General features: G+C 46.1%; 2 protein-coding genes across 2 annotated transcripts; one reads left to right on the forward strand and one right to left on the reverse strand.

The window, feature by feature from the left end:
- Positions 1-1,532: 1,532 nt before the first annotated feature.
- zdbf2 (zinc finger, DBF-type containing 2) lies at positions 1,533-8,938 on the forward strand. The gene is given in 11 exon segments (XM_030754846.1): positions 1,533-1,543; positions 1,613-1,647; positions 1,727-1,757; positions 1,839-1,935; positions 2,119-2,171; positions 3,039-3,606; positions 3,683-3,799; positions 3,866-4,212; positions 7,200-7,362; positions 7,434-7,854; positions 7,857-8,938. Coding segments are annotated over 11 exon segments (2,211 nt in total). The 3' UTR covers positions 8,225-8,938.
- Positions 8,931-14,725, reverse strand: dytn (dystrotelin). Its single transcript, XM_030754858.1, is given in 15 exon segments — positions 8,931-9,040; positions 11,006-11,414; positions 11,492-11,633; positions 11,892-11,938; positions 12,021-12,183; positions 12,259-12,389; positions 12,508-12,619; positions 12,694-12,857; positions 12,930-12,970; positions 12,973-13,045; positions 13,048-13,151; positions 13,616-13,701; positions 13,809-14,007; positions 14,158-14,232; positions 14,707-14,725. Coding segments are annotated over 15 exon segments (1,854 nt in total). The 3' UTR covers positions 8,931-8,951.
- Positions 14,726-16,557: the final 1,832 nt, after the last annotated feature.

Below are 16,557 nucleotides of genomic sequence, written 5' to 3' on the forward strand. Positions count from 1 at the left end.
GTGACCAGCAGCGTCGCCTTGGTTACCGCGAGTCCGGCTTAAATCGGATTTATCGCGGGTTTAACGAGCCTGGGTTAAAGGCGGAGGTTAGCACGCGGCTAGTTCGCTTCAGTTAGACGCAGCCAAACAGAGCACAGCTTGGTGCGGCAGCAGCCAATCAGAGCGAAGGGAGAGCAGCGCTCTGATTGGTTAGTCAGAGGGAAACAACAAAGACGGGTTTTTGTTTACAAATAGCTGAGTGAGGTAAAACTGTTTATTTAGAGCTGCCATGGTAACAGCAGCCCAGACTGATCCATAAATCATCAGATTATAACCTGTTTCTGCAGCTACTTACATCATCATCTGGAGCTGGCGGTGGAAAAACAATCACGTGACCCATGAAACGCCCTCTTTATGTGAGAGCGCTCAGAATATCTCTGAGTGGAGCTTTAGGTTTTGTCAAGTTGGCTAACTCAGAGAAAACCCGGCTTTGATGAGCTTCATTCTTAGTCACGGCCCTGGATCACATGACAAACTGGAGCGACATCAGCAGTGTAGACAGTGAGGCTCAGGTGTACCTGGTGATGTCAGAGGTGTAGCTGAATACTCCACGAAACGCGTGATCTTTGATGACCTCTGTCCGAAGAGCACTTTGGACAGAGAGCTTTCCAACCCGACCCTCAGTGTGTGACTGTGGGCGGAACTTTTCACAGTCCTGCTGACTGATTATTAATCAATGACCTGCGGCCTCCCTGTGAGCAGCAGGCCTTCCTCCTCCTCACAGCAGTGTTTAATCAGGTCGTGTCCAACAGTGTACTCAGACCTGCAGCGAGGCAAAGTCTTCCTCACCCTGAGGAGACCAGGAGCGCTGCGTCCTGCCAGCTTGCCGTGACCGGGTCGTGAAGAACCTCTGACCTCTGCTGATGGGGCAGATGTATATGAATCAAACCGCTGCTGGCCCTGCCCCTTTCAGGATGAGGTCTGTGAGTTACAGAGAGCAGCAGCCAATGGGAGCAGCTCATTCAGTTGTAGTAAAATGCAGACAGAGGAGCGGTGAGGGGGCAGGGCTACAGTCAGACATGTGGCTGCTGTTGGTTACCTGTGGATAGGGGGGAGGGTTCTGATTGACCTGTAAAGCTGAGGGGGCGGTCCTGTTGGTGGAAGGTGACAGGTCAGAACTCCCCATAATGAGGATTTTCAGGGTCTGCAACCTTTAACCTCCCATCACGGTCACAGTTCTGAGGTCACCTGTGAAGCATGACATCATCAACTGAGACTGCACCCACCCACTCAGTCACTGAGCTCCGAGCGTCTGTGAGGGGATAAATAACCTCCCACAGGTGTCACCAGCATGGCTGCTGAGTGGGCAATGGATGATGCAGGGCTACCTGGACCAATCAGAGGCTTCCAGTCACATGATTGGCGTGCATTGAGGCCTGTGTTTACCTGGTTCTAATCCCCGTTTTGTATGTCCAGGCTCATGGACACACTCACCTGGTTACCATTGGTTACAGAATGGGGCACTGTGATTGGACAGAGAGGCCACTGACTGCATGTCGTCCAGGTGAGTTGTTAAACATGTTACCTGTGCCTGTGCTGACAGGCTGTGTGTCTCACCTGTGTGTCTTTTCAGATCTCCAGTCAGGATGTCCGACTCCTCTGCTGAAGGTGAAACACACACATACACTCTCACACTCACGCTCGTACAACATCTCAGGTAATGTCTCACTCACTCTGTTTCTGTCAGATGATCAGAGGAAGGCGGAGCCTACCAGCAGGTGAGTCTACCTGTCCAGCATTATTCAGCCTCAGACTGACAGAGGTGAGCTCTGTGGTGACATGTGCCATGTGTGTGACAGGAAGTGGGCGGAGCCTCAGCCTGGTCCATCCAGGGTTGAGCCCAGCAGACAGGGTTACTGTGGATACTGTAGAGTCCTGTACAGGAACCTGGACCAGGTACGTGCATATCTCACAAGTACACCTGAGTCTGCCCTGAGTTCATGTGACTGCCTAATGAGGTCATGTGTCTGTCTCAGCATTTGTCCAGTCTCAGACACCTGGATGCAGTCAGGGCATCCTCCAGAGGCTCCGGCTCCGCCTCCTCAGCAAGCGGCAGAACCAAACTAACACTGCTGGAAGCGCTTTCTTCAGGACGTCCTGCAGCACCACCCGCATCGCTACGACGACCCCAGGTAACCCAACAAACACACGTCTGACAGTACAATGACCCCAGAGGGCCTCTTCGACCCCTCGCTCAAACCGGCGCTGCTCGGTGAAGAGTGCTGCAGATGTGAGCAGAGGGTCAGGGGTTAGGTCTTCTGTGTTCATCAAGAGCTCATTTGGTTTACCTGATGTATCATTCGTGGTTTTCCTCCAGACACTTCACCATGTATCAGAATCAGGATATCCTTTATTGTCATTGTGCAGCAGTGAACTTATTGATTATAACTGTAATCAGTCTCTATCTTTAAAAACAGAGTTTCAATAAAGTACCTCCACAGATTGACTCTTATTTCTCTGCACGTACACAACTGACCACCCCATCAGTTTACTCTGCCTCACACTTATTCTTATTAACACATTCCAGTTTCTGCACCAAAGCTATGGATAATCTACCTCTCCATATCCGCACCAGCTCAGACGATACACACATTTAAATCTTTATTAAAAACACATTTTTTTCCTTGGCATTTGACTGCAGTACTACCACCTCCTTTTAGACGATTGCTTCATGGTATTTTATGGTATTTGTTTTAAATGTTTTTAGTTGTTTTATGTTATTTATTGTCTTTAATGTCTTTATTTTATTTATTTTTATTTATTTATGTATTATTATCTATATATTTTATTTATTTATTTATTATTTAGTATAGTCCTTGGGGTTATAGTTCTTGTACAGCACTTTGGTCAACGTTGTTGTTTTAAATGTGCTTTATAAATAAACTTGACTTGACTTGACTGTAATGCTTCTTCCCACGTTTGCCTCACTGATCGAACTTTCACTCTTTACACACATTACAAAACATTTTTACTGTGGCTGCTTTGTTTGCCCCCTTCAGACCCTCCCACACTGACCTCCCATCAGTGTCTGCCCCCCTGCTGCCGAGGGCGGAGCTTGATGAACGTTTCTCTGACAACGACAGCCAGTGTCGCGGTACCCAGGAACACCTGCCGAGCTCTGATGATGCGTCCTGTCAGCCAGCCAGTCGACTGGAAGACGATGCTGCCCGCAGCCAATTGGGAGAGAGGGCAGGTCAGGAGAGGCTGTCTGCACCAATAAGAGAGCAGAAGGGAGGGGTCACTGACCACACACATGCCGCTCACCGCAGAGCCCTACCCACACAGTCTGAGGACCCACACTCTCAGTCTCAGGCTCCACCCCCTGTCCACAGGAAAGCCCACAGAAAGACTAACAGGAGGAAAACCAGCGACTCCTCGTCCTCCTCGCAGCCCCCCAGAGGTCCAGGCCCCAACCGCCGGCCCCACCTGACCCTCACAGACCTCCGGCCCAGCCTTGATGGTTGTCAGAAGCCCTGGATCGCCTGGCAGAGGGAGAGGAGGGAGGCCCACAGGGAGGAGGCGTTCTCCTCGGACCACACGGACCCGCTGGACCGGACCATCGAGGAGGTTTGTTTCTGTTGCAGCACGCTGATGGCGCTCAGATGGACTTCCTGTAAACCAGCTTTATGTCTTCCACTCTCAGGTGATCCAGAAGTATTGTCATGGCGTCACTTCCTGCCAGGATGAGACTGACAGCTTCCGGCTCAGTATTTCTGTCTCCATGGAAACACAGAGTGAAGAATGGGACTCACCTGTGCAGGTACCTGGGGGACGGGTGGGCGGGTCCTAAAGGGGGCTGATACTGATCACTGATGTCGCCTTCCAGGTGGTCTTCCAGCGAGCGCGGACTCTCAGAGACACACCCGTGCAGGTGAGTCGGACGGAGGGGCGGGACCTCGGCCGTCTGATGGATACGCAGGTGGACGTGGAAGACCAACTGTACTCACACCAGTTGGACTCTGCCCTCCACGGGCCCGGTGACGTAGTGGAGGACGGGTTCTGGGCCCTGCCCATTGAGGAGGTACGGCCGGCCCCAGAGCGTATCCCAGAATCCTTCAGGGGGAAGACCTGGACTCAGATCGAGCAGGAGGACGAGGAGAAGGTGGAGAGGCTGGTGAGGCAGTTCAGGCGCGGGCGCTTCATCTGCTACTTCGACACAGAGTCCCTCGCCAGGTAAGCGAGAGCTCGGAGGGTAGGGTTAGAGTCAGCGTTAATCCACACAAAACAGGAAGTTAGCTGAGGTTACCTGCTGCACCTTTGAGTATCTTCCCTGAGGTTGATGTGCCGTTTCCGTGCTGAAGCTGGAGAGCCGAGTCTGAGAGCCATGTTCCCCCCAAAATAAGAGCACAACGCTCCCTTATCTGAGTTCTAGTTCTGATTCTCAGTTCGTCCACCTTCTCTTCAAGTAAGTGGAAAATAAGATGGACGAACTGAGAACTATGTCAGCCATGTTAGGTTTCCTGTTCCTGTGGGGACGTCGTCAGCTGAAGTCATTCCCCAGGTTTGAGTTCTCCAGGTGATTCAAACGTGACCTGGTACTTCCTGTTCACAGTTCAGGCCAATTCAATTGAATTCAATTTTATTTATATACTGCCAAATCACAACAAACAGTCGCCAGCTGCTACTCTGAGGTTAAACCTGATTTGGGGCATACTGACCTGAGCCTTGTGGTTTGCTGTCACTGGAAAGAGAGATCTCTACGACACATTAATCTCCAATCATTCGTCATAGCCCTCAAGCTGGACTGTGTTAGAGAGTGACTCAATTCAATTAAATTCAATTTTATAGCACCAAATCACAACAGTCGCCTCAAGGCGCTTTGTATTGTGGGTAAAGACCCTACAATAATACAGAGAAAACCCAACAGTCAAAACGACCCCCTATGAGCAGCACTTGGTGACAGTGGGAAGGAAAAACTCCCTTTAAACAGGAAGAAACCTGCAGCAGAACCAGGCTCAGGGAGGGGGGGTCATCTGCTGAGGGGGGGGCAGGACAAAAGACATGCTGTGGAAGAGAGACAGAGATTAATAATAATTAATGATTAAATACAGAGTGTAGTATAGTGTAGTAGTGTAGTAACAAAGTAAATAAGGTGAGTGAAAAGAAACATAGGAACCCCCCAGCAGCCTAGGCCTATAGCAGCATAACTAAGGGATGGTTCAGGGTCACCTGATCCAGCCCTAACTATAAGCTTGATCATAAAGGAAAGTTTTAAGCCTAATCTAAAAAATAGAGAGGGTGTCTGTCTCCTGAATCCAAGCTGGGAGCTGGTTCCACAGAAGAGGGGCCTGAAAGCTGAAGGCTCTGCCTCCCATTCTACTCTTAAGTATCCTAGGAACCACAAGTAAGCCAGCAGTCTGAGAGCGAAGTGCTCTATTGGGGTGATATGGGACTATGAGGTCTTTCAAATTTGGGCCTTTTAAACAGTGCTGAGTCTTTGTTCAATAATCCTATAGATGTTGGGGGGAATGAGTGCTTATAGCGGTTTGTTTTACAGCTACTTGCTCTGTAACGTCTTCCTGAAGGTAAAAGCTCATATTCTGTATAGAGGGTATGGGAAGAATCCTTAATAATCCTGTAAGCCTGCTGTACAACAATTGTTTCATACTTTGATTGGAGAGACTGATACTTATTTCCAACAATTTACATGGCAATTTTTACAAGTTTCTTGATTCTTGATTTTGCCTTTACTGTAAGTGAGCCGTACCAAACTGCCATCCCATATCTGATCAAGCTTTCCAGCACTGCATGATAAAACATACCCAGTTGTGCCAGTTTTCCACATAAGAAGTCAACAAGTTCTTCCCATCTAAAAAATGTGTCCATGTAGATGCCCAAGTATTTATATGAGCTGACTTGTTCTACTGTACATCCATTGATTACAACAGGATCGTGTTCACATATTCCTCTAGGATCAAATATCATTTCTTTTTCGTTTTTTCAATGTTCAAAATCAGATAATGATCTTCACACCACACTTTGAAGTCCTTGATCTCCTTGTGGTAAAGAGATGGGCAGTCATACCGTACTATAAGGTCACTGAGATAAGATGGGGCCTGATTATTCAAGACCTTGTAGGTGAGGAGAAGAATTTTAAATTCTATTCTAGATTTAACAGGGAGCCAATGAAGAGAAGCCAATATGGGAGAAATCTGCTCTCTCTTTCTAGTCCCTGTCAGTACTCTAGCTGCAGCATTTTGGATCAGCTGAAGGCTTTTCAGGGAGCTTTTAGGACAGCCTGATAATAATGAATTACAATAGTCCAGCCTAGAAGTAATAAATGCATGGATTAGCTTTTCAGCATCAGTCTGAGAAAGGATGTTTCTAATTTTAGAAATATTGCGCGAATGCAAAAAACAGGGTTTCTGTGGGGTAGTAAAAGGTAGTAAATTAAATGAGCTCAAATTAAGGCTATTAAAACGTAGTAAACAGAATTTGACTTAGTAGTAATTTTTTCATCACCCCTTCAATATATTTTGACTTTTCCATTGATGCAGACTTTTTGTTTTAAGTTCGTTTAACTATAAAATCTGTATAGAAATATAACTACTCAGCAGGACCTGAGCTGACGTAGACTCGATTGGTTCTGCTGTCCGATCTGCTGTGTGCATGCGCGGAATCATTTTGCGCCTCGTCATATGAAAATGTAAGTTTTCACAACTTTGGCTCGATGACCCGGCAAAGACTGGCTTAAGCTGGTCATGGGGAACAATCAAGAGGCGTTTTCTAAAGTGTGCAGAAAAAATATAAATTTGACCTGGAACGGTGTGACGGCGATCAAATCACACCGAGCATCCACCGTTCACCAGCAGCTGATTCACTCGCGTGGGGAGCAGATCCATATTTCGTTTTTTGGAGCTACACAAAGCACTGCAACTGCAACCTCAAGGTCAGCTATAAGCACAATTGGGGAGGGGCCCAGAGAAAACTCCAAAAGTCCAACATTGTTTTTGCAAAGTTACACACCGAGTCAATATTAATTTTAGTGACCTCCGATTGGCGTAACCGGGTGTCATTACTGCCGACGTGAATAACCATCTTACCAAATCTACGATTAGCCTTAGCCAGCAGTTTCAAATTTCCATGAATGTCACCATAAGCCACACCCACAGGTTTCTCCTCATAAACATGTCTGACTCTGGTGATGTCATCAAACTCAGGTATGGTAGGCGGAGCCAGAAGAAGAAGGAGCATGCTGTCCCTGAGGCGGTGGAGCCAGATGCAGGTGTGCTGCCCTTGATGGAGCAGAATGAGGCTGACTCTCTGTACGTGAGGAGGAGGAGGGGCAGGAGGCGGGGCTTCAGGCTGGCATCCAGGTGTCAGGTGAGTCATGTGACTCAGACTGTTCTCATTTCCTGTTGAAGACACACATCTCACCTCCTCTGTGCCTGCAGGTGGTGAAGGTCAGTCACAGCACTCAGACCGTCCGATTGGTCATTCCTGCTGTTCATCAGCTATCTCCAGAAGCCCAGCCCACCGGCAACCCAGAAGCCAATCAGGAGGCAGCTGAGAGGACACCTGATGCGCAGACATGGCGTTCTCTCCCCTCATCCTACTCCAGCATTATCACACCTGTGCAGCCAGGCACCTCACTGGTCTACCTGCTCTCCTCTCCATCAGGCCCCACCCCCACCTGCTTGCCCACGGCAGGCTCTGCCCAGAAACATTGCAGGAAGAAACGGCGTCCGCTGGACCAGCAGGGGTTGAAGGTCAAATACAAGCGGCTTCCTGTCAAGTTCTATGACCCCACCTCCAACCGTGTCCTTAAGAACCCACCCAGAGGCTTCCTGTGGCACAGAAGCTCCTCCCCCTCTGGCCCACCACCACCTGTGTTCGTCAGTTGTTCAGGAGTCTGAGCCCAGACCTGAACACTGACAAACCGCCCATAGAGGTCAAAGGTCACAGCAGCAACTTCCTCCTGAGCACACTCACCAGGGACTCTGCTCAGACTGACACGTCTCAGGCTCCGCCCCTTGATGGCCAGACAGAGAGCCGAAGGGATGTTAGAAGGGAGAGGACACGCCCCCCATCCTCCCAGAGACGAACAAGAGCTCAGGCCACGCCCCCTCCACCCAGGAGGGAGGCACTGCGCCGGGCTGGACCTGGCAGGAAACTCCCGGACTCTGCGGGTCACGCCCCCCTGCTGTCATCTCGCCGGGGGAGGGGCCGCAGGCCACGGAGATAGCAAGGTAGACACCTGTCAGATTTTCAAAATAAAAGACTTGTTTTTCATAAAACCTGATTGAGCTGGTTATCGTGAGGTTATTGATGAGGGTATTGATCAGTTATTGGTGAATAATGTAGCAGTTTATAAATGAGGCCGTATGGAGGCCTGCTGGTGCCAATATTGTAATGACTCATAAATTAAAACTCTGAATCCATTTATCATTTTTACTGCATTTGTATCTTGACTCACCTGTTGCTCACCTGTCCAGGTGTGAGCTAACATCTCTTAAAAGCTGAGTTTCTTTTGGCCAAAATGATGTTTTCAAACCTGATAATTAAAATGTAAAAATCTATTTATGAAGTTTAATGTCACATTTTAATTTTTTAAAATTTTGAATATTGTGTAGCTTTTGTTATTTTTAATTTTAAATTTAAGTTTACTTTAAGTTTTATTATGATGAGAAATGTCTGAGTAAAATTGATAAATGGATTTTATTTATTATGGGCAAAAAAAACTATAAAAATGAGAAAATGTTATGAAACACAATTATATTTATTTAAATTTCTTCATAAATTGTTACAGAAACATGAAAATGAGACTTGATGATTTGACAAAGATCCTGGCAGCTGTATGCCTCCATAACAACACACCTGGTACATTTTCTGCAGGTGAACTTTGATACTTTTTGTATCTGAATTTATTTAATGTTTAAATAAAATTTTCTAAGCTGGATAATGTCATCTGGTCAGTTTGTTCTCACAGCGGCCACCAGGTGGAGCATCGAGTCTCCCACCTGCTCTGCAGCCAGCAGAAGTCCCGCCCTCGTCCGCTCACCTGGACACACACAACGATGACAATGATTGAGCATTGTTCACACGGTGAGGACGAACATTCGACAGCCCGACCAGAATCAGCCACCTGTTTGTAATTTTAGAAGGACATATCCTGCTCAAAAATGACTCCAAAATTCCTCACAGTGTTACTAGAGGCCAAGGTAATGATGGACAGGATTAGAAATGAGTGTATCAGAGGGACAGCTCAAAGTTAGGGTGGACGTGTGCAGAGAAGCGATTGTGGATAAACTGCACAAAGGATGCTACAGATCTCGAAGAAGCCAAGCAGGAGGAAAAGAGTAAGACCTCAGAGGAGGTTCATGGATGAAGGAGGACATGCAGAGGGTTGGAGTGATAGAGGAGAATGCTGGGATAAGGTGAGATGGAGGCAGATGATCTTAGTCTATGTACACCTGTTCTGAGAGTCCAGATTCAAGCTATTCAAAGTCACCAACCATGCAGATTACACCTGAACAGTATGTGATACTTCCTGGTTTTCACAGATGGTGGGCCTATTACAGGAAGCAGGTTTAAATACAACTCTGTCTGACACTCCTATTCATTTCCTCCTTCATAAAGTGGCTGTCAGAGCGTCAGAGGAGTGAATTCATCTGCAGACATTTATGTTTCTACGAGCTCTGAAATCCCAGTTAGACGTTAGTTTGTTATTTTGTAACATGAAGCCTTTACAGTCGTTCACTCGTCAACAGGCTGTAAGGACGGAGACGGCGATGATGTCACACATTTATAATGAGGCAGCTGCAGCTGTCAGACTGTCAGTCAGTTCCTCTGAAACATTTACTGTAGCATCACTGTTACATCACACTGATCTGGATGAAGCTTTGGACACAGAACACACTGATCAGTGATCGATCATTGGTTGTGTTGGAAAAGCTCACTGATGGAAAAATGTCTGGATCCTGGAGATGATGATTGTTTGAGTGAAGATGAGGCTGAAATGATTCTAAGACTTGAAAACTGAACTAAATGGATTTAAAGTGACTGAAATCAACATTTTGAAAGTTATGATGTCTGAAATTCAGAGTATGAATCTCCACATATTTTCCACTGAGGATCAGCAAACCGTGTCCGAGTCCACATGAATTCTCCATTAAAAGTGAGGGTGCTATTCCATCAATAGATTCCATTTTTACTGTATGATTATTTAAACAATTAAATGGCCATAAACTGAACTGTCATAACTGCAGCAACAACGGTTTTTATTATGTGACAAACTGACCTGAGGTCAGCTCCCCCGGGGTCTGCTGCTGTCTCAGTCTCTAACACAGGTCGGTCAGTAAACTCAGTCTGAGCTGTTTCTCCACATTTTTATCTTCACTTTCTGTCTCCTGCAGTTTGTCCATCAGGCTCAATAATTAGATTTTATAAATGTAAAATTAGGATTCAGCTTCATCTGATGGAGATTCAAGTTGTGTAAATGATGACAGCAGATATTATAAAGAAATGATATATTTGATAACAAACTTTTATTCTGTCTGTGGTGATGTCAGAGTGGGTCAGGCTGATTAAAGTGACTCGTCATGCTCCACACTGACACGTGCGATCCTCCATCATCGGATTACAGTGGAGGCTCCGCCCTTTATTTACCCATTGCCATGGTGAATCCTGGTATCAGAGCTCCATTGATGATGGCTTTCTTTCCTTACTCACACACGTGCTAAATCAGGGTGATCATACTCAGAGCTGATTGAACTAAGTCTGATCAGCGGTTCAGGAACAGGAAACTCAGAGTCTGTTTTTAAACTCAGAGTTTATTGAAGATGCTTCCTGGAATAGGCCCGGTGTCTTGTTTGGTCGAACTTTTGAATTGTTTGGCCTCCAACAGGTGAAGGTTCACTGGATAGGTGTGTGGTCACCTGACAGGTGGGTCTAATCTCATGTGCTCCTTTCTGTTTATTGTTGTGGCCTCTGTTACATTGGAGAAAACTATCTTCACAAGTCTCACCTGTGTGAGTCCACCTGTGCATCTCCAGTGCAGCCTTCAGTCCTTCTATGGTCTCCTGTAGCAGCTTCTCTGGACTACACGTCCCATCATCCTCCTCTTCTTCAGACAGATAGCTGCGTTCTCCTTGTGGCCCCGCCTCCTCAGGGCCATGCTGTTCTATTGGGTGAAGTGGAAGCAAGTCAGCAGCAGATTCCTCCTCAGAGTCTACATCATATGAGTGAGGTGAGCCCTGTTGGATTATGGGAGATGGAGCATCCTCTATCTTCATCTCCTCCTTTTCCTCCTCCTCATCCCCCTCGTCTTCTTCTGTGGTTGTTGGGGCATCAGAGGCTGGCGTGATGCTTCCTCTCTCCGTGTTCTCCGTGTTGTGTGGCATGTTGCTGGCATGTTGTTGAGCCTTGCTCATGGCCTGAAGAACACAATGTTCAAATACAACTATCAGGATGCACCTCAGCAGCCACCAGCCAATCACAGAGCTCCGCTCACCTGCGTGAGCAGTTCCTGCAGATGAGCGTTGTGCTGCCTCAGTGTTTCCATGGTAACTTCCATCTCAGAGCACCTGTCCTCCAGGACTCCCTGCTCCGATTGGACGGTGAGCCGAAATGCCTGCAGCTCCTGCTCCAACAGCCTGATGGGCAAAAAACAAACAAACAAAAAGAAACACAAAACAATGCAAACTAGAAAACTAATAAATAAGAAACACCAAGATAAGCAAACAAGTAAAAACAAAGAAAAGAAGGGACAAATAAAACAAAGTATAAAATCCAGTCAGAAGCAGACATAACTAACAAAGGTAACAGAAAAAACAACTAATGAATAAAAACCATTAATATAAACAAAGTAAACAAACAACATAAGGCTGGTAAAACAATCTGTTTGTTCTCACCATCGGTCCCTCTGCAGGTTCCTCACGTCTGCCAGCAGTGCCACCGCCTTGAGTACCAAACACACACACAGTCACATGACATCACTTTCTTTCCTTTAATGATGTCACAGTGAGGTCATTAAAGGTCACCTGTTGACTTGGCGTGTCCTCATCCGTCTGCAGAGATTTACATGAAGAAGAGCAGCGAGGAGGTGTATGAGGCTCTGAAGGATTATGGGAAACATGCCTGTCAGAGGAGGGACTGGGAGTTGAGTCAGCCAATCGAGTTGGAGCATCAGAGGGGGGCGGGGCTCTGAGGAGTATAGAAACATGAATATAGAAAGATACCAAATGAGGGGATTGTATTTTTAAAAAGTTATTTCCATACCTGTACTCAGTCTCTCCTGGCTCCGCCCACATTAGGACCCTCCTATTAACTTCTCTCTGAGTGTATCGCCGTGGCAGCAAGGTGTGACGAGCACTGTGCACTAATGAGGTCAGAGACTCTCGCCAGGTGGGCTGGTAAAGAATGAACACTGAACAGGTGTTTACTTCCTTTATGAGGTTTACCTGTTCATGTGCACCTGTGCTTGCTGTCACTTGTTCATTCTGTTACCTGTTCCTCCTGTGTTCTTACCTGTGTGCAGAACTCACGCACTGGATGATGGGTTTTGTGTTTCCTGGTCTGGCGGTCGGTCAGGAAGCAGCTCTGACACACATGGATGTTCACACACTTCAAACATCGATACCTGAAAGCACAAGTAAATCAACATCACACACATGGACGTTTTTCCCTGGTTTCCTGTCTAAAGTTTAACCTCACCTGAGCCCAGAGAAGGGGCGGGTCTTACAGGTGTGGCAGCGAACATTGTGTGTGACGCTCTGACTGGCAGACAGCCGGTACAGAGTGGGTAACCACAGCAACAGGCGTGGCTCACTCTGCAGCCATGACAACACATGGTGTTCGCTCATCGTTGGGGTCAACACCTATAAACACAGACAGCATGTTACCATGACAACACCATTCATGTGCAGCCAGGTGTGTGTTTGTGTTCTCACCCTATTAAAACACGACCGCACCGCAGCCTCCACATCGCCAACACAACTTCCTCCTGAACCGCCGCAGGGAACCTGAAAACACACGTTAGAGAGAGCAGCACCAGAAAGGCATGCTGGGAAATATAGTGTGAGCTGTGTTTACCTGGCTGAGGTCCTGCAGCAAACACCTGAGTCCGGACCTGCTGATGGAACCTGCAGGGCTCACTGAGACCTGCAGCAGACCTGGAAACACCTGAGCTTTAATCTGAAGGGCGGTGTGTCCAAACTTTTGACTGGTAATGTATCGGATTTTAAATTTAATCCGTTAAGCAAGACATGTTTCATATCAGTGTTTTCTTATAGATTACAAAAACTGTGCTGACCTATTCTGTTTCTTCTCATTTATGAAGAATGGACATAAAACTTTTAACATTCTTAAATCCTCAGATTAAAAGAGTGAAACCAGTTTAAAGTTGTAGATCTGGGTTCCTCAGGGCCGTCTTTTGGGTCCCTCTGAGTTTTGAATTGAAATCATCAGAGAGTCATAATTTAGGTAGGACTGGATCTATCCTGGTGTCTTTACTGTTGAACCTGATGGGACATTTTCCACGTTCACTTTAATTGATCGATTTAATCTGTGATACATTCATTGATCTGCAATCAGTGTATTGATCTGTGGTGCGTATTTATTGATGAGTTTTCCTCACCTCTGTACTTCAGCAGCAAGTTATCTGACGACAGAGCAATCAGAGCGGTTTGAAGAGAGCGAGCTGAAACTCCCCCAGACTGACTGCTGCAACACACACACACACACACACACACAGACACACACACACAGATTGTTACTTTGACTGTATGCAGTACTGTGTGTGCTGTGAGTACTATGACTACTACACTGACGGGTCGAACAGCCTGAACATCAGACTGCATGTCTCCTCGAGAGCGGCCGCAGTCACATGACCTTGCAGTTCCTCTGACACGCTGTGGAACATCCTGTTCAGAGCACGCATCATTTCCTCTTTGCTCATCGTGATGTCCTGTTGAACTCCGCCCACCGAGCGAAGAGCAGTTGTGATGTGTCGAACAAACACGACGTTCACTGGAAATAAACATGCTGAGGTCATTTTAGTGTTTGAACATGTGTAGAGGTCAGAGGTCACAGGTCCTGGCTAGATGTGATATCTGCCTCTATGTAAAAGCAGGTTTGTTGATGCTCCTGTAAACATGAGTTCAGTTTGTTAGTACTCACTGTGACAGAGTCTCTGCAGAGCCTGGAGCTTCATAGCAGCTCGCAGACCCGCGGAACGGATTTCACTGAAACTCTCTGACAAACAGGAAGTGAAACAACTGTAAACAGTGGTGAACATAAAGCTCCGTGTGAGTTTCATCAAGTCTGTTCCACTGCTCAGTCTGCCTGTGTATGATTATAAGCACAATGGCCAAACTAAATTCAGTTCTAACTCTTTATGTACTGTGTGTAAATATATACATAAATATGAGCTGTTTGTAGTGAAGATGTTTTAGTCTAAAATAAATGACATGTTCAGATGTGCAGGTCCTTGAGTGCTGCCTGACAGGATGGCATGAATATCAGGTCATTAAAATCATGTCACTGAACTCATGTGGACAGTTTAACAGTGTTTCCTTTAGGCTGAAGTTACTTTCATGATCAGAGCATAGAACAGACTGTAGTCTATTTCTATTCTGCTCCACATGACTGAGCTGTCACCTCCTCACATGCAGTCTAATCTGAGCTCAGCAGGTTTTATTTCTTCCTGAACAGGAGAGACAATCTTACCGACAGAGTCCAGATCCATGCTGAGCTCCAGTCTGAAAACATGATGATTAGTGATCAGTGATTAAATCCAGTCTTTACACAGTTAATTCAACAGAGAAAAATATCTGAAACAATAAAGAACCAAATTCAGAGGCTTGAAAGCAGAAAGAACGAAGTGAAAATGAGTCTTTAATGTCTGATAGAAACGATCAATACAGCAGAAACACAAAGAGTGACAGAGACTATAACCAGTATAGGGTGTTCCAAAGTAATCACATTACATTTCAGTAATCAAATTACAGTTATATTTATGTTGTTACTTGTGTTCCAGAGGTTCTTCAGTTATCTGCAGGCTGGGCGGATAGAGAAAAAATGGCACCATGTGCGTGTCAGCAGCTCTGTCTTCTGTTTTCCTACTTTCCCTCTTCTATTCTCAAAGCCCTTGAAACAACATAACTTTGTAACTATGTGACTTTTTAACTTTGCGACTACGTAACAAGGGCTTCCAGTTTTTTTTTACTTTGCACTACTTTTTGTCACTTTATGTACTTTTTGAATCTGCTTTGGAAGACTCTTTCAGCCATGGCTCTTTGCACACGGACCAGCTGTTAGCCCTCAGCCACACTGGACTACTCCACACTGAGATCAGGAGGAAACAGAGAGGGTGCAGAACTGGGCTCAAGTGTCAGAAGAAAAGACGGAGAAATACACCATGTTTACTGGCTGTTACCATGGGAAACGTATGAGATATCAGTGCTAACAGGGCTGCAGGGGAAAATCCAGGGAGAGCAGCCTCATGTGCTTTGCAGAGACTGAACTGGGACAGTTGTTAGGAATAACAGATCTGTTAAACCTCAGTGTTCATATGTTAATTTCATTATTCATTGTTTAATGAATAACTTTAGCTTCTGCAGCTGGAAGATGGAGATGAGGAAACGCCTCAGAGATCTTTCAGATGTCTGATTTTCCTCTCATCAGTCCTACAGTCTGATTCTGTCTCACTGAGCTGATCTGTCCCTTTGGTTTTCTAGGTCTCACTGGCAGATTAGAGATCAGCAGGTACAAAACCACTGCCTACTGACCAATCAGATCTGTGGAAACGGCATCATGGAAGATCCCTCAGAGGTCAGAGTTCAGATGGTCAGAGCGTGAAAAGTCTTTGTGTTTATATGATGAGCATCATGAAGAAATACAGACTCAACTGTAGTCCTGATTTTTTCCTGCTGGCTGCAAACTTCAAGCTGGTTTATTATTTTATAACCAGAGCCTTGTAATAACTGCCTTACATTAAATATGCAAGTACCCCTTCTGAGCAGTTTGAATTCTGTTTGAAAAACATCCAACCAACAGACAACAAGGAGTACAAAAAAGTCAGAGCACCCTGAGTCTCAATGATGGGTCACATTTGTCCAAAGGATTGAAACACAGACCAAGATACTCAGAATATGAGCTGAGAGGAGCCTTTAATAAAATCTGAAAAACAAAGTCAACAGGAAAAACTGCAGAAAGTGGAAGTAGAGGAGACAAAGACGAGGAAAACTCATGGGAGTGTAAATCCACAGAGGGCCAATTACACAGGTGGAAACAATCAGCAGCAGAGATGACTTTTACTCTGGAATGTGAAAGTGTTGGTATGACTCAGAAAAACTCTAAAGCTTTATCTCCAGGATGGAGGTCATGCACAGGAGGTCAGTTAGAGAGGGGAACAAAGCCTGAGGAGCAGAAACACAAACTAAAGGTCATTCATGAGGAAACAAAGCAGGAACACAAAGAAATCTGCAAAACTCCACGAGGAAGACTAGAAACATGCAGAGCAGCTCTGGGAAAGCGAACAGGAGGAATCTAATCGATCTGGAAAAACAACAGGCTGAC

This window comes from Archocentrus centrarchus, chromosome 2 (assembly GCF_007364275.1).
Source record: "Archocentrus centrarchus isolate MPI-CPG fArcCen1 chromosome 2, fArcCen1, whole genome shotgun sequence".
NCBI lineage: Eukaryota > Metazoa > Chordata > Actinopteri > Cichliformes > Cichlidae > Archocentrus > Archocentrus centrarchus.